The sequence below is a fragment of the Sinocyclocheilus anshuiensis genome, unplaced genomic scaffold (assembly GCF_001515605.1).
Source record: "Sinocyclocheilus anshuiensis isolate Anshui unplaced genomic scaffold, SAMN03320099.WGS_v1.1 scaffold1903, whole genome shotgun sequence".
In the NCBI taxonomy this organism is placed as follows: domain Eukaryota; kingdom Metazoa; phylum Chordata; class Actinopteri; order Cypriniformes; family Cyprinidae; genus Sinocyclocheilus; species Sinocyclocheilus anshuiensis.
The window spans coordinates 32238-56010 of NW_015552681.1; the positions used below are offsets into that span (position 1 = coordinate 32238).

The 23773-nt window shown below is 37.4% G+C and overlaps 1 protein-coding gene across 2 annotated transcripts; it reads left to right on the forward strand.

Moving 5' to 3' along the window:
* The first annotated feature begins 488 nt into the window (after positions 1–488).
* On the forward strand, positions 489–22294 carry LOC107667594 (CCR4-NOT transcription complex subunit 6-like). 2 transcript variants are annotated; one of them, XM_016459304.1, is made up of 12 exons: positions 489–572; positions 2009–2130; positions 6841–7027; positions 7645–7730; positions 8462–8563; positions 8864–8932; positions 14247–14404; positions 14590–14744; positions 14858–15012; positions 16526–16759; positions 16846–17048; positions 18719–22294. In XM_016459304.1, the coding sequence occupies exons 2-12, from the start codon at positions 2019–2021 to the stop codon at positions 18929–18931; spliced, it is 1674 nt and encodes a 557-aa protein (XP_016314790.1). In that variant the 5' UTR covers positions 489–572; positions 2009–2018; the 3' UTR covers positions 18932–22294. The 2 variants fall into 2 exon arrangements, with proteins under 2 accessions (XP_016314790.1, XP_016314791.1); XM_016459305.1 differs by lacking the exons at positions 489–572; positions 2009–2130 and adding an exon at positions 2131–2191.
* Positions 22295–23773: the final 1479 nt, after the last annotated feature.

Genomic DNA, 23773 nt, shown 5'->3' on the forward strand with positions numbered 1-23773 from the left:
CATTGGCCGCTTTGAGCCGTTGCTGCGATATGTCAATGCGTCCGCCATGTTTGTGAAGGCAAGACTGCCTTAAAAATAAATGGAGGTAAACGGAGGAGCTGCGGTTTTTTGTGGATAAAAACATGATAACGTTTACATTTATCAACCGATTTCAGAGGTTTGTGATCTACATTGAGTTAAAAATAACTCTGCCTCCAGTTATTTAGTTAGGTTTGGAAAATTATAAATTTTCGTAAGAAATTGTGAAAACACTTGTCTCACTTGTTGATTTGGTTGGGAGGAGTTGGATCTGGATCCAACCACGCCCCCTGGATCTTGTGGTCTGCAGTGAGGATCTCCCCATTTTTGGCCTGCCTCGCTGGCGTAAAACAGTATGGAGGCGTCGAGCTCACGAGCGGACCAATCAGATCGCTCGTTTCAGGGGCAGCCAATGAGGGAGGCGCTTCTTATCGCGCCCAGAAAAGCTCACGGCCGCCATGATGCTTGTTTGCCTTGCCTTCAGTGAGAAAGAGCAGCGGATTAGAAACAAAGGAAACGCGCACTCGTTTTTGTGAACTGGAATGAGTTTACAGGTAAATCTAATACGGGGTTGAGGCCTTTTCAAATGTATCTAGTGGTATGTGAGCAACGGAATATATTTTCTTTCGCATTGCTTTGCGTTTGGTGTTGGTCTAGTTTTGTAAATGTATAATCGCATGTTAGCCAGTTAGCCCATGAGCTAATTTGCTCAATCTGAATATAGAGGAAATGATGGATCGATAAGATTGTGATCTTTTAATTTGTATTAGCTGTGTGCGTGGGCGCTTTAAAGACTAAGATAGATTGATGAAATTAGCAACCAAGCGATGTTGAATGTTGAGATCTATGTTGTTGGTTATGTAAGCAGCCTGCTGTGTCCGTAGGAAAGCTACGTATGCTAACGCAGGTTTATTCTATATATTTATTAACATCGTAAAACTTAATTTACTTTTGATGGTTCCGGGCGATTAATATAGCACAAATGCACTTAAAAAGTAATGTGGTTTCCCCCAGTAAACGGATAACGCTCACATTGTAGGGGGTCCGATCAAACTAATTCAGCAAATCTGGGGACAAGTACATATTACGATCTAAAGCCAATTAATTTCCTAATTACGTGTTCTTAATTGACTCATTAAGACGCCTTGCAGGTTGCCGTTTTCTCAGTGTATTTGACTCGCACGGCTAGCAGCCTTAAGTTAGCTCTGTAACGTGGCTCTGGGAAATAAACACGAGGTGGTGGTGTTTTTGTTTTGGTTCCGTTGCACAGCGATGATGAAAGACCAAAAACGAACCGCATCTGGCCCGTTGGTTAACTGATTAGTTAGCGATTAACGCTGCAGCTATGTAATCGATATATACTGGCACTTTGTTTATTTGGAGTTCAGTTAGCAAGGATTTAAGCTGCACCTTTGTTTCTTGGGATTAGTAATATGAACCGACTTTCTGTTTGTGCCACGATTAACAGTTTTACTCTATCGAACCAGATCTCATTTAAAACCACGTCTGAAAGAGTCGCCCTTTGCCTAAAGTGCCAGCTGTTCGCTCAAGAACGTTGAAAGATTTACTACCGCTAGTTGGTAACTTCTTACAAAACTTTGTCACACGTTGTCATCTAATGCATTTCCTTTTTATCGAGTTCTAATTAGTCATTTATGGTTTTAAACTCTTATGGTTTGTTTTAATTGAAAGCAGCTTTATGTAAATGAGAAGCGTGGTGACGTTGAGCGGCGCGCAAGTATGTATTTGTCATATGCGTAATGGAAAAATCCCCTCAGTTATTGATCCTGGAATTGCTTTTGTGTGTGTTCTCACTCCTGCTCCCTTACACTCTCAGAGGGTTTTGCACTGTTGTTGTTGTTTTGTTTATTAGGCATTTCACCTGTTCTTTGCACTGTTTCCTGTCGTATAAAACTGCTTCATGTGTGTAAAGTGCTACACATTTCCTGTAATATTGTTCTGTAGTGAAAGTGATTGTTGTTTGTTTCAGTATTACAGGGATGCCCAAGGAAAAATATGATCCGCCTGACCCAAGGAGGATGTACTCAATAATGTCCAGTGAGGAGGTGGCCAATGGGAAGAAGTCATATTGGGCAGAGCTGGAGATTGTTGGTAATGTTTGGGGTCTCAGAGGGGGTCATGATGTCAGAGTGAAATGAAAGCAAAATGCACGGTTCGTTTAAAGTTGGCATGAAATGAAAATTCACTTTGTATTTTGTAAATGCATGTCACAATTAATCTGTGCTTTTTTTTTTTTTTTTTTTACCTCGCTGTTTTTAATCAAAATGGCATAACTGGATATTCCAGTGAAAATGGCAGACGACTTTCTGGTGACGTATGCAGGAATTCTCCAGTCATTTAGTCTGCTTAAACCCACCCCGCAAGCTCACGTTCACCTGCCCTCACTTTTGAGCATGATGCCCGCATCTCAAAATCCAAAGAACAGATGAATAGAAACAAGTGTCCGCCCTACGTTTTTTTTTCATTACATTCAGATGTTTGTCACAATATGTTAGAAAAGCTGTGTTGCTTTTCACAGTCTCACTATATGATATGAACACGTCACGAATGTCATCTCCAGCTGCTCTAAGAGTCACTTCATTAGCATTTTACCGTTTCATTTGAGAAAACTACCGTCATATCACATACACAGCAGCTGGAAGTTCTTCACAGCAACCCGTCAAAATAAAAGTTTAGTTTAACGTTCTACTGTCAGAATATATTACTATTTAGCAGTCTTAAGACTCAGTGCTACTACTGCTAATAAATATTAATAAATCTTTATTTTTAAAGGAATAATCACATCTGTTTTCTTTTTAATTTTAACAGTAAACCTCTGTTGTGCAGCACTTTGTTTGCCAAAAAATAAAAGGGTTTAATTTTCATTTGATTAGGATAAATGAATGTTTTATGCCTTCATCTGATTACCAGAAAAATTCAGAACATTTTATAGGGCCCTATTATTGTTTAAAAAAGGACCCTATCTAAACCGCGCGAGAGCCTATGAAAGCACCAATAATCGAAATAATATACTTTCAAACATACTGTTAAATATAAAAAAATATTTAAAACAGTTATTTCATATATATATTCGAATACAACAGTCATACATCGCTATTAGGACCGCACGTCCTGTGACAAGTTATCAGTCTAAGCAGCGCTCAGGACCGTGCGCCCCATGACGAGCCTGACGTACCGCCACAGAAACAAGGATGAGATGCGTTCTAACATAACTGTGGCATTAAACTCAGTTAGTGAGGGCTCGGTTAAAATATTGCACATATATAGGCTGTTCAGATTACTTGTTAAAATGCAATGAAATGCCTTATATTAGCAGACGATGTACGTTTGTGGTTGGAGACTCCTTCACCGGCTACAGGCTCTAATCCTCATTTGCGCGAGTGTGAAATGCAGTGCTGAAGTGAAATAACGGGGCAATTTGATAATAATAGCTGAATTATAATGAGCCTACTATTGTCTTGACCGGGGTGGCAAACTCCGGTCCTGGAGAGCCGCAGCCTTGCAGAGTTCAGCTCCAACCCTAATTAAAACTCACCTGCCTGTAGCTTCCTAATAACCCTTTAGGCCTTGATTAGCTTGTTCAGGTGTGTTTGATTAGGGTTGAAGCAAAACTGCAGGGCTGCGGCTCTCCAGCACCGACGTTCGCCACCCCTGGTCTTGACTATCGACAAAGACATATGCTATGGTCGATATCTCTGACTATCGTCGATACACGATACTATCGTCTATTGGCACAACCCTACTAAACACCCTCTCAGATGGGGAGCTAGTTGCTGGAACACATAGGTATTTCTTAGCTAATTTAGCAAATTTGGGGGAATGTGCCTCATGGGAGCAAATCAATAGAATGTGGACTCATACATGGTGTATTTTACCTCATCTAGTGTACTGATTCATTATAGGCTTATATATATATATATATAAATAAATACCAAAGACTTATGCACTATCTGTCTATATTATGAAAACTGGTAAAACAAATGAAAAATATTATAACAGTGAAATTCCTAATAGTAATTCCAAATTGCCATAGCCTATGTTTCTCTATTCAAACAACAGCGGTTGAGTAAGTGCATTTATTCAGCGATCACAATCGCAAACAATACAGTCGAGATCTCATGACAGAGCACAGACTGGTTGAGTGACACTTTCATTTTGATCGCTGAACTCCAGCTTGTTTGTTGGTGTTTTCAGATCATCGTCAGCGGCGCTTCTGCAATGAGGAGCGAGTGTTTGCGCATGGTTGCCAGATTGCTTAAAATAAGCAAAACACGGGGCAGAAAATGTATCCTGGTAACAGCGAAGCTCTGTTTTGGGGATTTGAACTCTTGTTATCTGGCAACCACACTCATGAAAGCTCGTGTAGTAGAGGTGTGTACAGTAGAGCAGTCCGCAATAGCACGTTAGCTGTGTCCGAAACCGCTCCCTATCCACTATATAGTGCACTATATCGGGTGTCAGCCATTTTGTAGTGCTGTCCGAATTCTGAGTGAACAACTTTATTCCCTACATTCGTCCTCTACTTTTTACCCACAATGCATTCTGATTTCGAGTGTACATCCGATGTACACTCGCTGAAACACTATTTCCCACAATCCAATGCGGAGAACCGGCAAGCTGGAAGAGAGAGCGGAAGCGAGCAAGTTTGAATGAGATGCCGTTTACATCTTTATTATTTTTGCTTTAATGTTTATTTCATACATTTATATTAAAATGTTATGGTGACAGCCCCGTTCACACCAATAACGATAACTATAAAGATAGCGATATTAGCGTCCACACCAGCGAACGTCTGTTTGTTCTAAGCGCACTCGCGTCTGCCACTTTAAATTCTCGAGCTAGTTACAGCAGGATGGATTCTGATTGGCTCTCAATTTTTTATCGTTCATCAGCTGGAGAAAAATCGTTTTGAAAGTGATTCCAACGATATCGTTTCTCTTTGTCTTTATCGTTATAGTTGTGGTGTGGACTCTGCTATTCTTTAATATTGAGAACGATTTTTAGAACTATACCTTTATCGTTATCTTTATAGTTATCGTCCTTGGTGTGAACGGGGCTTAACTCAGTTTAATATTTTACTAATTTACTGAGGTGGCATTGTTGTTAACTTACAAAAATTATGATAATTTGGTGGATAATTTAAAAATGTTCGTTAATCACAGTAGGTAGCGTATTCATTCTGATGTAAAATTAACGGTCGCCTGAGGGCGCTCTGACCATTATCTTATCTGAGCTGAAAACGCTGAACGGGAGAGAGTGCATAATTACAATATAAAGTCATTTTGAGTGTTATTGCTATTAATATTCTTTTCTAAAATAAGGTACATGTAATATAAAAGTACATAGGCCTATGTGGCGATGGTTTTGCAACCGCTCCAAGTCTCACGCGCAGTGTATACGTCACCGTCTGAATAAGTTCACTTATTTAACTCTTTTCTGATATATACTGCCATACACTATACAGGATTAGTGAATGAGTGAGCGATTTCGGACACAGCTAAGGTCTCCTTTTTTGGCCGTTCGGCACGTTCTTTTGGGAAAGTATGCTTGAATTTGAAATTCGATATTCATGATATTTTCAAATTGTACATAGTCGACAAAATTATTGCGATATTATCGCTAATATTCGATATATCACCCAGCCCTAGTACTAAATAATCAAAATATAGTAATTGCTCCACCTTTAACCACTTTTGTTTTTGGCTGAGGTGATTGTGTTGGAAGATAATGTTAAGCAATAAGCAAAAAGCTATTTACACTTGTTTACACTGTTGAAGTCAGTATCACGTTTTTAAGTCTTGCCAATAGTTAATGCAGTAATATATTGGCATTTCATGTAAATGAAAATAAATTAGTTTTGTAGAACTGCAATAACTAATCAATGAAAACAATCAACAAATTTATTATAGATAGTCACGTTTTTATGGACAAACCTGAAATACAGGACACAGACTGAGCTGTTGCAGGAAAAGTGCACAAGCCGATTGCTTTATGCTTTTTAATATATGGAGATGTTTTCCTAAGCATATAACTTTTTATGGTTATATCCTTATCTGTAAACGTTAGAATAATTTTTCCTTTTCATAAAGGTCCTTCAAAGTGAGGGAGTCTGTGATACTTCACGGACTTCATTGAATGAGCATCAGCGTGCACATCAGACAGACAGAGCACATTAGAAAGAGTGCAATAATTCTGACTAAAATGTACATTTAACTGTTAAATTAAGTTATTTTTGTGAGGGCAGTAACTGTAAAGGCACTATTATAATTGGTAATAGATAAGATTGTTCAGATGAGTAAATGCACCTCTTACCAAGTTAACAATCTGTTTTTGTTTTGTATTTTCTTTTAATTTAGTGATGTTAACTTTTCCTTTTTTGCACAATGTAAATCATAGCCTACATGGATACATTCACTATATTTGTTTTCATAGCCTTCACTTTGTACATTGTTTGGAGGATAACATTGGGCTGGTTGTGGAATATATGCAGAAAATAAAATGTTGCTTTTGTGTGATTAATCGATGAAATCTTTAGTTGCAGCCCTAGAGTTTTGAAAAAGATTTGTTTCATTGGAGATATGTTGAGATGCTCTTGAAGCTGCTGAATTCAAGTGCTGCACTTTTTATTTTTATTTTTTTTTTGGTTTCAATAGAAAATGCATTAATTTACAGAAGTAAAATGTGCAAATGCGGTTTCATGTTGATGTTAATAAGTTGTTTTAAATATTTTAGTATATTCACTTTTTAAGTCCCTTTTAAGTTTGTGTTGCTTAAGCATGCAATGCTCTGTTTTCTTTGCAGGAAAAGTGAGGAGTTTGAGTTCAACATTATGGTCCCTTACCCATCTCACTGCTCTTCATATCAGTGATAACTCACTTTCGCGAATCCCGCCCGACATTGCCAAACTACACAACTTGGTGTACCTGGACCTCTCATCCAATAAGATCAGGAGCCTGCCCGCTGAGCTAGGCAATGTGGTATCTCTCAGGTGAGAAGCTAGTTGGCTTGAAACCAGACAATGAAACCACCATAAAGATTTTATTTTGATGTAAGGCAGATGGATGAGACTATTGTGGTAGTGTGCAGAGACTTTTTAACCCCCTGCTTGCTTTTGCACGAGTCGTTTGGCCTCCAGGCTTTAATTAGGTCCTGTATTCTTCAGAAGTTATGTTTGCCTCCAGGGGCTGTGCTCTTATAACACCACCATTCTCATGTGTGGGGGACACAGTGGTTAGCTCTGAATCAATTTCATTTGTCACAGGTTGAAATATGTTACCACTTCTGCTAGTGTGATTACTGCTGCTCGGTATGGTTATAAATCATGTTCTGAGAGGAGCTGAAATGCTACCTTTTGAAAGTAGTTGGGATTTCATCCAACAGCTGAAATGCGCCAGGCTACAATAGGTTTTGTGCAGAAAGGCGGCTTTTATGCCAAAAAAGCCTGTTGACGTTGAGTTTTTTATTTATTTATTTTTTTTTTGTAGCATTTGGCTTTTCGTGCAATAGTTGATCTCTTTTAAAAACACCCTGTATTCTTTTGTGCTTTTTGTTGTATGATTATCACTGTTTTTATGGCATGCAAATTTTTGTCTGTTTGTTTCACAGGGAACTGCTTTTAAATAACAACCAGTTACGAGTTCTGCCTTTTGAGCTTGGAAAACTCTTTCAGTTACAAACGTTGGGTTTGAAAGGTACTACTTCCTTTTATAACCCGTAAAACTTTAGTTTTGCAGGCCCAGATGGACTTTATGGAAGTTTTTGCTTTTTCTGTGCTGGTTTTAGAATTTAGAATGTAGAAATAGTAAAAGGTTTTAAACTAACCTGAGTGTACTACACTTATTAGTAGCCGAAAATAATAATCAAATTGGTAAAAATATCTAAAACACTCAAGGGCCAGAGAATGTGTGCAGAGCATTTCTCCAGGTGTGGATTCTGTGTGAGCTTAGTTAGTTGTTGATATTTTGTTGCTCTAAAGTAACAATTGCTGTAGTAAGCTTGTCACTCTTAGATGGGAATTGGAATGCATATATATATATATATATATATGTATGTATATGTATGTGATCTACTATTAACAATTACTTTGAGTCTATAAATATTTAAAATGTTTTTGGATTCATATTTAAAATTGCTTTATGTAAAATTATCCATTTTAATTTCTCTGATTTTATTTATTGTTTGCCAAAATGTTAGCTATTTTGAATTCAGTTGTTTCCCTATTGTACAATTTATTATAGATAATATATTGATTTCTTTGGACTTCTTTCCCCTTTTGGATTCCCAACTAAGTGATGTTAGGATCAGTGATGGAATTTGAGAAAATCAGATGTAAATGTAATTCTACAGTGATGTAATGTACTGGTTCTGTAATTATGCTTTTTTCGGTGACATGTCATGTTTTATGTTTTGTTGTGTTCTGTAGGGAACCCACTTGGACAAGAAATCTTGAACCTCTACCAAGAGCCTGATGGGACACGTCGGCTCCTCAACTACCTGCTGGACAATCTCGCAGGCACCAAACGTGGTGAGTCAACCCTTGTACAGCTGGCCTTCTTGTGTGGCGAGCACTGAAAAGCTTCTATTCTTGTACATGCTCTTTAGAGCAGATTAATTTCATGCAATGAAATGAGTCATGGAATTGTTGTTTGATTTAACATTTTCTTTTGATGCTCTCTGAATTACTGTGGAGATAATTACTATGTTCTTGCACGGCAATGCGGAGCAATTTTCATTGAGTCATTGCTCAGTTTTTATTGAAAGGTTCACTAACTGAGTGAAGTGTGTGTTTTTTTTTTTTTTGTTTGTTTTTTTTTTTGGGCCATAGTATCTATAGATCAGCCACCACCTCGCTCATGGATACCACTGCAGGAGCCTGACAGAACACGGCCAGCAGGTGAGGCACTTTCACTTAAGTTCACATTGTGTCACACAGGCCTGCACCATTTAATCTTTCACTTCTCTTTTACCCAGGTGCAGCAATTTAGAGAATTCTTTTCTAATAAAAAAGGGCAAGACATCCTCAAAGCGTGGCCTAGAGGCAATTTTACTTCATGAGAGACCTAGGGCTGCACAATTATTTAAATAATGCAGAATGTATGATAAGGTCTTGTGCGATTTTTATTTAACCACAAAAGACTGAGATTTGATTAGACCTAGTCTGCAGGAACTATGCCTGTAATATTCAAGCACATGTGAGGCTCTTGATATGGCGTTTTAGCTGTCCGAGTTTGGTTCGCTTTAAATAAAGAGCTTTAAGAAACCTCTTTATTTTTTTCAAATTTAGTGTTTTCTGTTTTAATGGTTTAAGCTATAAAAAAGCATGTCTAATCAATTAAATTCATAACTAACAATTTATTAAATTAACAATATTAAGGCCCTTTGAAATTATTTTTCCCAAGTTCCATTTTAATTTTTTTAAAGTTTACATTTTCCTTGATTTAATCAAATTTATCAAACTGTAGTAAACATAAGTTCATAAATATTTTAAAATAAAAGCAAATGAAAATAATTGAAAAATATAGCTGCAAGCAGCAATTATGGGGCCAAGCACTCCAGAGGCAAAATGAGGAGCTAAGCATGGCATGGATCATCAGACCAACCTCAAAAATGAGTAATTAAAGCAAGTTTAGGATGATTTGAAGCAAAATGACTGAAAATTCAGAAACACAACTTCTGGTAATATGATTTAATGGCTTATCACTTTTGACCAATAGGTGGCACTGTTATCAAGTCGATGTGGTGTGTCCTGTGTGAGGTGACAATGGCACACACAAAGTTTGGTGTCAATATGTAAAAGCTTTGCTGAGATACAGCCTCAGACATGATCTGGCAATATGCCTCAAATTTGTTGTGGTGCTATACAAAAAAAAACAAAACGTTTTTGTCTATCAACACGAAGTCCATAACTTTTTGTCAGCACTGTCTGATGATGATCTGATTCGATTTTGGTGAAAATTGGACCAACGGTCAAGGAGGAGTTTGAAAAAGTAGGTTTTCAACATAAATCAAAATGGTGGACAGGAAGTTCGGCCCACAATGGCATAATTGGTATCCATGTTGTTGGCATGACCCAAGGAATATTTTGAGACTAATTATAATAAGGTAATGCAATCAAAAATTATTAGCATTTTTGGAAATTTCATAATTAATGGTTTATGAATGGTTTACTACTCTTGACCAGTAGGTGGCGCTGTTACCAAAATGATGTGGCCTAGTCAGTGTGAGGTGTCAATGGCACATACAAAGTTTGGTGTAAATATGTCAAAGCTTTGCAGAGATACAGCCTCAGATGCAGTTTGGCATCTTTCCAGCAAATTCGTTGATGCGCTAAACGGGAACCGTTTCGTATATCAACATGAAATCCATAACTGAAGATGTCTGAAGATGATTTGAATTTGGTGAAAATCGGGCTAACGGTCTAGGAGGAGTTCGAAAAATTTGGTTTTAAAGATTTATCAAAATGGCAGACAGGACATTCAGCCAGTTATGTCAAAATTGGTATCAATTAGGGCTGCACGATAAATCGCATGCGATTATTAATGCGCATCTTGTCAGTAAAGACGGTTCTGTAATCAGCGGTAAATCTCCATCACCTGCGGGCTTTCACATTGAGCAGCATTAACTACACAGAGCCGTTGTTCACTGACGAGTTGCGCAAAACCACGTTCATATTCGCACGATTTTTTGCGCAGCTCGTTAATGCTGCTCAATGTAAAAGCCCGCAGGTGATGGAGATTTACTGCTGATTACAGAACCGGCTTTCTGAGAAGATGTGCATTAAATATCGCATGCGATTTATCGTGCAGCCCTAGTGTCAATGTTCTTGGCATGATCCAACGACTCTATCAACATCAGTCTCATTACAATAAGTTAACACAAGCCAAAGTTATTAGCATTTTTAGAAATTTCATTATAACTTTTGACCACAAGGTGGTGCTGCTCCCAAACTTTGAGTACCGTCAGGGCATGGTGCCAAAGACACATGCTGAGTTTCGTAACCATACGTCAATGCGTTCGTAAAATGTAGAATTTTATGAAAAAATTCAAAATGGCTGACATAGGAAAATTGGATATGGTTCGTCTTGGCATAATCCACCGACTCGAAAGAGACCAGTTTTGTGATTTTTGGCCAAACCATTCAGAAGTTATAAGCAAAAAGAGCAATTTTTCATATCTCCTGACCACTAGGTTGCAATGTGCCGAAACACTGCAGGTAGCCTCAGGTCAAGCTTGTTATAGCACATACCAAGTTTGGTCTCAATACACCAAACCGTTGCGGAGATATAGCCTCACATCCATTTGTGCGTGCTTTTTGTAGAATTTGTTCGCGTGTTATTAGAGAATGGTTGGATCAATTGAAAAATAAACATGAATTCCATAACTTCCATTCGACTCGGCATGAGCCAAGGAATCAGAGGAAAAAAGATTTTTACTTCTGTGCCTTACGGTTCAAAAGTTATTAGCATAAACGTGAGTGAAAGTTTGGACAAGTGGTGGCGCTAGAGAGTTTGAGTTAGAGATTCCAAATTTGCTATGATTAATGTTGAGACTGTCCTTTATCAGTGGGCCAAATTTCACAACTTTCCCGCAAGCGGTTCTATTAGCCCTGGGCGATAAAACGGTATTGATATTTATTGACGGTACACCCTCTTCAATAACAATAGAAAAAATTTTCGATATAGCGCACGATATAGGCACATACTATGAGTGACGCAGACAGCACACACAAACAGGTACACATGCTGAATTGAGTGCTGTGCCTGCCTGTGATGAGGAGATTGTGAATAAAAGAAAATGAATATTAGTCGAATTTAAAATAAACATTTGCATTTGAATGCAAAAATAGTACAATCAAATGTTAGGTGTGCGTCTGGGAGCGTAATTCGTGGATCGCGAGATGTGGTGATGATGATGTGACGTTGCATTTTAATGTTTTGTTAGTCTAGCCCACAAGACGCGCAGTTGCTGCGTTATTCATTCAAAATATTAGAGAAATATAGTAGCTCAATGCATGGAAGATCTTGATTAGGTTAAAACCGAAACCAAGCCATTCACACAGAACGCATATTCAGCGCATTTTTTAGACTGACAATATGACTGCTGCACTCGCGTCTCATGCAAGAGATGTATAGAAAGCCATGCAAAGTTAAAAGTTTAAACTTTTAGAAAACACGTCACGAGTTTGTGGAGGTTTATTCCTTTTCACTGCGTCTCTTATGCTTTTAAATGCAATCTGCGTGATGGGCGATTCGGCTCTTTGTATTAAGCAATGCATAAATACATGATGCTGTTTTGTTCATAATTGTTTATGCAATTTATGAAATTATGTTTGATTTATGAGTTAATTTAGACGTAAAGCACATTTTTTTTATAGACAGTTATTTCCTTTGCATTGGCAGTTTAATGTGCTGCATTATTTTGCTCATTGCACCCTCCTGTGGCCTCGGGAGACAAGCCAAAAGTTTCCATCAGACCTATTTAATCTGCATATAAAACATTAGAAATTAGATATGTTTAATTTTTATTTTGTGTTTGACTTAAAACAAAAAATTTGTTGTTTGTCTCAATTAATTGGGTTAATTAAAAAATACAGTGGTTAAATTTAAATGTTTTTTTTCTATTGCTTTGTTTTAAAAAAGGTTATAAAAAGTGTCTATAATTATCGATACTGAACGATATGAAACATTATATCGTTGATACATTTTTTTTAGCTATATCACCCAGCCCTAGGTTCTATGGGCTGCCATAGACTCAAGAGCGGAAGAATAATAATAAGAACGCAAACGGATACAATAGGTGCCATCGCACCTTCCGTGCTTGGCCCCTAATTAAATAGTCACTGCTACTACTTTGAGAATTACATTTTTACAATAATTTGTCAAAATTAGCCAAATTCTGTGAAATTCCAGGATGCCTAATGAATGACACGTGACTTTATTTTTTCTATTATGGTGTAATAAAATCCTGTATAAATATTGAATATTTTTGTATATAAAAGTAACAGCATCTTAATGAATAGCTATTTTTGTCAACCTCACTGAAGTCTTGCTTCCTTTCTTCACACTTTAGCACTTTTCTCTGTAATGTGCTAAAAATAGTACAATCAAATGTTAGGTGTGCGTCTGGGAGCGTAATTCGTGGATCGCGAGATGTGGTGATGATGATGTGACGTTGCATTTTAATGTTTTGTTAGTCTAGCCCACAAGACGCGCAGTTGCTGCGTTATTCATTCAAAATATTAGAGAAATATAGTAGCTCAATGCATGGAAGATCTTGATTAGGTTAAAACCGAAACCAAGCCATTCACACAGAACGCATATTCAGCGCATTTTTTAGACTTTTCACTGCGTCTCTTATGCTTTTAAATGCAATCTGCGTGATGGGCGATTCGGCTCTTTGTATTAAGCAATGCATAAATACATGATGCTGTTTTGTTCATAATTGTTTATGCAATTTATGAAATTATGTTTGATTTATGAGTTAATTTAGACGTAAAGCACATTTTTTTTATAGACAGTTATTTCCTTTGCATTGGCAGTTTAATGTGCTGCATTATTTTGCTCATTGCACCCTCCTGTGGCCTCGGGAGACAAGCCAAAAGTTTCCATCAGACCTATTTAATCTGCATATAAAACATTAGAAATTAGATATGTTTAATTTTTATTTTGTGTTTGACTTAAAACAAAAAATTTGTTGTTTGTCTCAATTAATTGGGTTAATTAAAAAATACAGTGGTTAAATTTAAATGTTTTTTTTCTATTGCTTTGTTTTAAAAAAGGTTATAAAAAGTGTCTATAATTATCGATACTGAACGATATGAAACATTATATCGTTGATACATTTTTTTTAGCTATATCACCCAGCCCTAGGTTCTATGGGCTGCCATAGACTCAAGAGCGGAAGAATAATAATAAGAACGCAAACGGATACAATAGGTGCCATCGCACCTTCCGTGCTTGGCCCCTAATTAAATAGTCACTGCTACTACTTTGAGAATTACATTTTTACAATAATTTGTCAAAATTAGCCAAATTCTGTGAAATTCCAGGATGCCTAATGAATGACACGTGACTTTATTTTTTCTATTATGGTGTAATAAAATCCTGTATAAATATTGAATATTTTTGTATATAAAAGTAACAGCATCTTAATGAATAGCTATTTTTGTCAACCTCACTGAAGTCTTGCTTCCTTTCTTCACACTTTAGCACTTTTCTCTGTAATGTGCTACAACGTGCTTTGTGATAAGTACGCCACACGTCAGCTCTACGGCTACTGTCCCTCCTGGGCCCTCAACTGGGACTACAGGAAGAAGTCCATTATGCAGGAGATCCTCAGCTGCAGTGCGGACATCATCAGCCTACAGGTTTGTCAGCCGCTTACATAATTCAAGCTGGAGAACTGTGCTTTAAAAGCAATTCTTACTGGAATAAACTCCTTTAAGGAAACTTGGTTCCAAAATTAGACCGTGATACCAAAACTGTTCAGTTAGGTGATGTCTCATTTACACCCAGTCATAACAAAAACATCAATCTCTTATGTGCCCAATAGGAAGTGGAGACGGAGCAGTACTACCACTATTTCCTGGTGGAGCTGAAGGAACATGGTTATGAAGGATTCTTCAGCCCGAAGTCCCGAGCCAGGACTATGTCAGAATCTGACCGCAAACATGTGGACGGCTGCGCCATCTTCTATAAAACAGAGAAGTGAGTCCACCTTAAGCAGACTGCAAGCCTTAAGTTTAGTGGTTCGAACAACAGTTGTTCTAGCATGTTGTGTTTGCATGCGTCATCCTGACCTCATTGTTTCTGTTGAGCAGGTTCAGTCTGGTGCAGAAACACACAGTGGAGTTCAACCAGCTGGCTATGGCAAATTCAGAAGGTTCAGAGGCCATGTTGAACAGGGTGATGACCAAGGACAACATCGGAGTGGCTGTACTACTAGAGCTGCGGAAAGAGATGATGGAGCATTCTGGTCTGTTTCCTTTTTCCCCTTTTCGCTACACTTACAGTTGCACTCTTGGTGCATGTTACTCCTTCTGGTGTGACTTTACACTAAATCTGTATGATTAACTTTGAAAATATAAAATCACTCAAGTATATAAATATTTAACTATTCACACCAGTACCTAAAAATATTGATATTTTCATTGTATTGTGATATTTGGGTTAATGTGATCGATCCGCCTGCTTCATAGTCTGAAACACACAAACTGAACTTTCTGTTGTACATGTGTGCTCCTTAAAACTAGTAAGATAAATAATGATGATGATAAAATTGTAATATTTATAAGGTTTTTTTTTTTACCGAATTAATTGATATTTCAATAAAATAGTGAAGTCATAGTTTACAGTGATTTTAATGGGTGTTGGGTGCAACATTTATTGCTTTCATAAAATGGTTACTATGCATACCTGGCAAGGTTTCATAAAAAAACACAGTAAGAAAAAAAATAGTTTTATTATGAAATAACACTTCTGCCAATCACTGTATTTTTTTTCAGCAACATTTAGCAAAAAGGTTGCCAAGCGGTGGACAGCATGCTTGATGCAGTAATACTGATGTAATGAGGTCGCAGATGCTTAAACAAAAGTTTTGAACAAGGCTCATCCAATCATATTTAAGGACTGGATTGTTTTATAGTTGTACATGCTCTTTTCTCCTATTTCTGCATTTAGATCATCTTTGTCATTTAATGCTTACTTAATTCCTTTATTAAAAACACTAATTTAATAAACATGTTAAGTGTAATTTTAGCAAATGAATCTAAATGATTATCCATTTTTCATACTAAACAATGCCACAAACAATATTAAAATTCTACAATTTATTATGCTTTAACTAAAACCATAAGGAGGCATTTTCATTATTTGAAATAAATGGAAATAAAGTATTAAACTATTTCAGAAAGTTGCCATGGCAACATTTCTATATTTTCATTGTTTAACTTGTATTAAATTAACTAAAACGGAAGTAAAAAAAATATAAATAAACTACATATAAAAAGTAAAACTTAACCTAATTTTAAAACGTATAAAAACAATTCAAGATAAAGAATGTAATAGTATCTTGATGGAAGTTGCATTTACTTTTATAGCACTTTTTCAATAGATATTGATTCCATGAAGCTTCACATTATTAAACAGGAAAGTAACAATCAATGATGCAAACTTCACAAATGAGACCAATCCAAAGTGCTATAAAGCAGCTGTAGCAAGACAATAGTGTCATTCTTCAGCTCCAGTCAGTTCAGTTTTGGTTCAGTAGCTGCGTAAAGTTCATTCATCATAAAATGAAGTTCATTTCAGTGATAAGCAGCTCAGCTGAAGACAGTAGTGTTGTTGTTCAGCTTGAGTCAGTTCTGTGTAGATTCATTTCAGTTCAATAACAGTGATGTTGCAAAATTCATGAATTATTAGTTTTACTCTGGGCAGAGACTCCTAAGTCTCATAGCAATATCTAAGCAGTGTCTCTTTCTACTCCATAGCTGGAAAGCCTCTGCATGGCATGGAGAAACAGCTCCTTCTTGTGGCCAATGCTCATATGCACTGGGACCCCGAGTACTCTGATGTGAAGCTTGTCCAGACCATGATGTTTCTGTCTGAAGTGAAGAACATTGTGGACAAAGCCACTCGCAGTCTCAAGCTCTCCTCTGTCTCAGGAGAAACCAATGCTATCCCTCTGGTCCTGTGTGCTGACCTCAACTCTCTACCTGACTCGGGTATGTATGCCAGAACCATAGTGTTTAGAGATTGATTTTCGTTCATTCTTGCATTATTCCTGATGGAGATTTTCATGCTCGCACAGGTGTGGTGGAGTACCTGAGCACAGGTGGTGTGGACAGCACCCACAAGGACTTCAAAGAGCTGAGATATATTGACAGCTTGACCAACTTTAACTGCAACGGCAAGAACGGCACCTCCAGCACCAGGATCACGCACGGCTTCAAGCTGAAGAGTGCCTATGAGAACGGCCTGATGCCTTTCACCAACTACACCTTTGACTTTAAGGTTTGATTTCTTTTCTTTTTTATACAATGCTTGTATATCTCTTCTATTTTAGCTATTAGTTCGTTTTAGAGGTCGACCGATATGGGTTTTTCACTGGCCGATGCTGATATTTAGGCCCTGTCCCAAATGGCACCCTAAACCCTCGCGGTCTTCCTCTTGAGTCCACACTTTCGTGACGTAATGCCGCTTTAGCTGTCGGGTAGAAGTCTGCTGCGGAACTCGCCCCGGTGCGGGCTTGGCAGAAGTGCGGATCGAGGGCACATAACAGCTGCAAAGGGGGTGCTCGCAAGCACCCTTCTGAACGCTAAATTGACAAATGGGACACCCTACGGTCTCGTGGACTTAACGGGCACGCGGCGGCCATTTAAAGTCCGTAAGACCGCAAGTGCACATGAAGTGTTACATTTGGGACAGGGCCTTAGAAATCAGGGCAGCCGATGGCCGATATATGATGCCAATTTTTTTTGGCCGATATTTTTATTTTTTATTTTTCCCTTCATCTCATAAAAGTGAGTTCGAGTAAATGATTATTGCAGGGTACAAGATAGTAATGGTGGTAGTAGTAGCCTAATTCAGAGTAATAATACATGGCTCAAAATAGGGCTGGGTGATATATCTAAAACATTTATCAACGATATAATGTTTCGTATCGATAATTATTGACATTTTTTATAATCTTTTTAAAAAAAATTTAAATTTAACCACTGTATTTTTAAGTTAACCCAATTTATTGAGACAAACAACAAATATTTTTGTTTTAAGTCAAACACACAATAAAAATTAAACTAATATCTAATTTCTAATGTTATATATGCAGATTGAATAGGTCTTAAAGCAGCACTATGTAACTTTTGGCGCTCTAGCGGTTAATAAACAGAACTGCACACATCCTGCGGAAGAACATTCCAGCCAGAGCTACTTCTCTAAGTTTTTTCTATGGCGATTCACGCAGGTATGTGTTACTCCGCAGCGGTGACGACCCGACCAGGCTACAATAGTCCAAATATAAGTACTTTATTATAAGTGTACCGTAGTGATTCGGAATAAGACGACAACATGGTTTGGAAGATGAATTCATGATGTACTTGCTCATTATATACATTTAGCAAATTTTGAACACAGAAAAAGTTACATAGTGCTGCTTTAAGGAAACTTTTGTCTTGTCTCCCGAGGGCGCAATGAGCAAATGCAGCACATTTAAATTGTAAACACAAGGAAATAAGTCTATAAAAAAACATGCATTAACCCACTTTTCTTTCATTTTTGGGAGATCTATCCCTTTAAGGTTACCTGGTTACCCAGTACCGTCACCTGTATTATAGTGTCAACCTGATCACTGCTGCTGGATTAGGCGCTAGGCATATTTGCTTGAAAATCCAAGGGGCCATTGTTTGGAGACAACTAGCTAGTGTTGTTTAATGTAAAAGAAACTGTATGCCGTCATAATGATGATCATCATTATTATTTTGAGGATAAAAATGTTAAGTAAAAAGTGTAATTAAACACTTTTATAAACATATTTTTTTATAAAACACTTTTTTTACAATATGTTATTAAAATAATTATAAACATTTATCAAGTGTGTTTGTAGTGTGTTTTATCTTGAAGTGTCAAACCATCAGTGGCACAGTAGTAATGTTTTTCTTTTCTTTTTCTTTTTTTTTTTTCAGGGCATCATTGACTACATCTTCTACTCTCAACCTTTGCTTAATGTGCTGGGCATACTGGGTCCCTTGGACCTCCACTGGCTCCATGAGAACAGTATCACTGGCTGCCCCCATCCCCACATCCCCTCTGATCACTTCTCCCTGTTTGCACAACTGGAGCTGCTCCTGCCCTATCCGCCTGCTGTCAACGGCATTCATCTGCCTGGTCACAGGTAGTTCTCCGAGCCAGCAGGGGGAGCTCCGGCCCCTACCTCCTTTTGCTCTCATAGTGGAGAGAGAATGAGGCAAGGGCTGTTGTGTATAAATCTGAATCCCTTAGGAGGAGATGGGGTATGGCAAACTTTTATTCCCACGGATTTTAACTGAAGCAGACGTTAATGTCAGTCTTATCTCTACCATCTCCCACCCAGTTTCTTTTTTTGTTTTGTTTTGTTTAGTTTTTCCTTTTCCTCCCTCTGTTTCTGGGCACAGGTAACATTCTGTACTTTTTTTTCTTTTTTTTTTTTCAAAACCCCTGAGTGATCATGTAAGTTTTACCTAAAGACAGAAAAAAAGCTTTTTTTTAATATAAATAACTAAATGGCAATATCTTTGAAACACATGCAGGGAGTCCAGATCAAGCGAGTTATCATGACGCGCATAATTTTGATCATGCTACTATAAGGCCAGTTTAGAGCAAGCAGCTGAATTTGACAAAAAAAAAAAAAGAATTTCACCAGCTTAGGTCAGATAGTCCGATCTCCAGGAGCAACCCTTTAATCAAGGGATTTTAATGTGTAAAGAGAGCTGGCCGAACTCTCACATTTGCACTCAGTGGTGCTGAGGCCTCTCCATGGATGCTCTAGCTGTACACCAGAGACTGCTTTGCACAGCCCACCATCACCGGGTCTACCAGGCCTTGTCTGTCTTATAATTAAGTCCATTGGATGCCAGAGCAATTGTACCTTTTTTATTCATGCTTTTAAGAAAGCAACATTTCAAGAGCCAAAATGGCCGACTTATGAAGTTGTCTAGCTTCATGTGCCATAGAGCCCTACTTGAACTGAGGTGCTCACTGTTCTGGTGCGTACAGCTGAGAAAGGATTTCAGTGAAGAGAAATTATCTGGAATGGCCTTCGCACCTGGGGAAGTTTGGCAGGAAATCATGTTAAGATGCTGAGAATGTTAGAACAGGCAAAGACAAGCACAGCCCTCTCATAGACCGATAAATTAAACCCTCAATGTGACCTGTAGACGCCTCGCCCAGCCAAGACTCCAGTTCACTCCTGATTTTTATTTATTTACTTTTTTTCTTCTGTACATGATTGTATACAAGCAACAAAATTCCTGATCTACTGCTTATTTTTTTTCTTTTTTTTTTTTGTACGTACACTTTTAGATTTGGATGAAAAATGATTGTATTGTAAATTAAAGTTAAGTTTCTATTCGTTTTAGATGTTTATCCTAATGAACATTCAAAAGACCAGCGTGTGTAAAATAATTTTTTTTCAGGTTTCTGCTGTGTAAAGTTGCACTTGTCCAGGTTCCAATTTTTACCCAGTGCACCAGTTTTTTTTAATGTTTTTATTATTGTTATTATTTTGGATGTTTAATTCCACTGAGGCAGATACCTGGTGATGCGGTCCTGTTACCCGCTTCGATATTCAAGAACATGTATCATTGTGCCTCACTGATTCGTTTCTCTTAAGCGCACTGCCAGTGCTATCAGTGAACACCTGAACAGCCTCAATCTCTCTACATCTTCACCATCCTTATACAATATCCTCATTTCTGTTTGTTGGATTTTTTTTGTATTCGCTAGTGAACATCCTATTCTTCTGATCTTTTTGGGTGTCTACAAAGTCGAGTAAAGTGAGTGTTTCTGCTGTGCGATCCGTGCTCGTGATTTGGAGAAATCTTATCGTTCTCCAGTAGTTTCTTTTTTTAATTTTTTTTCCCCCCATTTGAATTCTCTATTTACTGCCACTTTTCCTCTCGACTCAGGCAATTCACTTTTAACCGTATATTTTGCTTGTGTATTTCTCTTTGTTTGGATATCGTTCTGTATTTCACTTCCTGCTAGATCACGGTTATCTCCTTGTGTCGTGCCATCCAATGCATTCTGCCACAAGGCCAAGTGTAAAGCTCGATTTACTACTGTAAAGCCTGCTCTCTGACCTAATGAAAACATACATGGCTTCTCTAAATGCAAGGCTAGAGTACCGTTACTGTAGCGTGGTAACTTCGTCTACGGTGGCACCGTCGTTTATTGCCGTGTACTCTCAAAGCCAGTTTGTTTTCTGTTTCCCCCTCCCTAATTAATTTGTCATGTTTTTCAAATCAAATGGATTGACAAGCACTTATTGTAGATCACTGGTGCAGCTACTCATTGCTTTTTCTTTTTTTATGAAAACACTTTTGCTATGAGGCAGAAGTCAATTTTAATGACTTTTATCAAGCAAGAGTAAATAGATGAACTAGGGAGGACCATCTTATTGTTCCCCTTTTGGTGTCCCTTTTTATTCCTTACATTATCTTTGTCAGTTTTGTTTTTCTTCTGGTTATTTTTAATTGAAAGCAACTTGTCTGTTTTTTTTGGATTGCTGACTGTGTTGTAGTAAAAAGATTTTTGTAAAGTGTGAATAAATAATGTATCACGTTTCCTTTCTTTGACATGAATTGTGTTAAAGTATTATCTAATAGTTTGTCATTTTCATTTTGCTTTTGTTTTGTAATACACACAACCAAATTTTTTGTAAAAATGTTGGCACACTGAATTATAGATTTATATTGTTGCTAACCTTCACTTCAAGATACTTTTTGAGAAGGAAAAAAAATTAGTCAAAGAAATCGTAGAGAGTCACAAAGAAATAAAGTGCTGTAATTTTGTCACCAAACCATTTCAACTTTGACCCTGAGCTTTGTGACATTTCACCTTGTTTGAGAGCCAGTTAGTTTGAAGCATACAAATACGTTTGGGTTGTGGTAAGCGTAGCAGACACTTTTATTTCTCTCCTGTTTTTCCTGCTTTCTAAGGTGTTTTCTTGCTATTGATTTCCAGAAGAAAGTAAGGTTAAGGGTAGATGAGATGGAGAAATCTTTTTATATTAGCAAGTGTTCTTGTTCTCCTTCCTTGTGTTCTGTGCACTATAGTGTCACCGACCTCTGAAAAAGTCACTTAAAATAAATTGTGCATGCTTAGATAGTTGCCATCGCCATATCGTTGTTTAGAGGAGTTTTTGTTTCCTTTGGGTCAAAGGCAATGGTTTCAGGTGGTTTCTTGTGCACGACAAGCAAAAACAGAATAATGCTAATAATGTCAACATGCTCAACTAGGCAATAATGACTCGGCCATTTTCCCCTTTTCAGATCCATTTGAGCAGATGTTTCTGGCTTTACCATAGAAATTCTTTTCATTTCCTTTTCCTGTTTCATAGTCAACTTTTCTCTGTCAGTAGGGGTAGTATTTCAATGGTCAGGTCAGGATTGTGGTTGAATCAGCTGAGAGTCAATAAGTATTGAGGTAATGTCACTATATAATGCACTGGACCACCTCTTGTTTACCATTTATGGAATCCCAGCATAAGACTTGCACAATGTTTAACAAAAAAAAAAAAGATTGTTGCACACATATATATATATATATATATGATATGATATGATATGGGAAAATAATATAGATATTAAAAAAAAAAATCAAATAATGGCAGCTGTTTTTAATTCAATATTAAGTGTTGGGGATAAAAACCTAATGGTAAACAAGGCGTTTTGGATTTCACTGTTTCTCCAGTTCTCTTGGTTCTCTTGAGTAGTGATGTGTTTATAACAGGGTCAGCTTGTTTCCTTTACACCTATGTATTTTTTTTCCTACTCATGGTAAAATAAATTCTATATCGGTTTCAGTCTTGGTGTTCTGTGTTTATTCTCAGATTTGTTTTTAAAGTTAATGCACATCATGTAGGCTACAAAAGTCCTTGGAGTTGATTTCTTCAGAGTTCAGTACCACAAAACTTATACACTTTAACAGGTTAACTGCACATCTGCCATTGTTTGAACAAACAGATAGCCACGCCCCCAAACTCATGTCATTGGTCGAGCTTCCGTTGTTAAACTGCAATATTTTGGTAGCACACATTTGTTATTGTTTGTGCAGTTTTAAGGAAAATCAACCTACAAATGACTTTTACAGTTGTCTCTGCATATTAAGCTGGAAATGGAAATTATAAGATGGTAAAATGACATGCTTCAGCTGTTTCCTCCTAACCTACTTTGTTTTTCACCAGGCTGCTAGTTATGTCTGTCCTGATGTGGTTCACCCAGCAGATGGAGTGCATGTTTCAAAGCACTGATCATGTTTTTTTCTTCTCAGTTATGAACTCATCTCTTTTTTTCCATCTATAAGCTTGGCAAGAATTGTCTATGATTGTAAAAAAGCTCTAGGTATAAAAGCACAACCACGTGACACTATAGAGAAATGACCCTATAAGATTTCAAAGTTTTGTGAGATTACAGTGCGTTTTTACCAGACAGATAAATATGTATTATATTGTCTACAAAACCCTTAAATTGAACGTCTGTATGAATGTGTAAACAGACATTTTCCCGCAGTTCCATTGTGATTTAATGCAATTACCATGGAGACAAACCCTCCTGCAAAACGATCATCACAGGAAGCAGAAACAGTCAGTCTTGGGTAGCAATGCGGCAAACATCTGCAGCACTGAGATGAATAAGTCATGCCAGTCATAATTTGTTTAAACTTTGTCAATAAGAGAGCCAAGTGCTCCAAATTATGTATCGCTGAGAACCTGAGATACATAATCATGACCATATGCACAATGTGGAAAATATCAAAGCATCAAAGCAATATCTTCTCTTCACCTGTCTCTGAGACAGTAAGAAAAAGAAACTCCAGACGATTACCTGGGTGACAATATTTCACATTAAATTTATAGACATAAATACAGAGATAGATAGATACGCACGTACATACCTACATACATACATAGATAGATAGATAGATAGATAGTCAATTTGATAGATAGATAGAGTGAGTGAGTGAGTCTATTTGACTGACGG